Source organism: Eimeria mitis, genomic scaffold, assembly GCF_000499745.2.
Source record: "Eimeria mitis Houghton genomic scaffold, Emh_scaff2825, whole genome shotgun sequence".
Classification (NCBI taxonomy): Eukaryota; Apicomplexa; class Conoidasida; order Eucoccidiorida; family Eimeriidae; genus Eimeria; species Eimeria mitis.
The window spans coordinates 6569-7088 of record NW_013571164.1 but is presented as its reverse complement, the minus strand read 5'-3'; the positions used below and the strand labels follow the sequence as shown (position 1 = coordinate 7088).

Here is a 520-nt window from a genome sequence, read left to right as displayed (position 1 = left end):
TGCTGCTGCAACAACTGAACTGCTGCTGCAGCAGCTGCTGCTGTTGCTGTTACTGCAGCAACAGCCCTGCAAGTGCTGCTGCGAGAGCCCCGCTGCTGCTGCTGCTGAAACAGCAGTGCTGCTGCTGTTCCAGCTGCTTCTGTTGCTGTCACTGCAGCAACCGCCCTGCTGCTGCTGCTGCTGCTGCTGCTGCTGCTGCTGCTGCTGCTGCAACCGCTTTGGTGCTACTGCTGCACCAGCTTTTCGCGTACAAGTTCGAAGAGCCGCTGCCGCACTTGGGGGGTTAGATGCTGCAGCAGCAAGACTATGTCATGCTGCTGCTGCTGCTGCTGTTGTTGTTGGTGGTGGTGGTGCTGCTGCTGCAGCAGCAACTCCGCAGCAGTTGCTACCTCCTCCATCCGCTGTAATTCTTGCTGATGATCAAATTCATAAGAGGTGCTATGCACGAATGCCTGCTGCTGCTGCTGCTGCTGCTGTTGCTGCTGTTGCTGTTGCTGTTGCTGCTGCGGCTGCTGCGGTT

At 57.9% G+C, this 520-nt stretch overlaps 1 protein-coding gene across 1 annotated transcript in view; it reads right to left on the bottom strand.

Annotated features, from left to right (window-relative positions):
- Positions 1–438: 438 nt before the first annotated feature.
- Positions 439–520, bottom strand: part of EMH_0059160 (uncharacterized protein) — a gene marked incomplete at both ends in the record, with an annotated part of 5070 nt that continues 4988 nt past the window's right edge. The window contains one exon of the mRNA XM_013497651.1: positions 439–520. Coding sequence (XP_013353105.1) covers positions 439–520 — 82 coding nt within the window.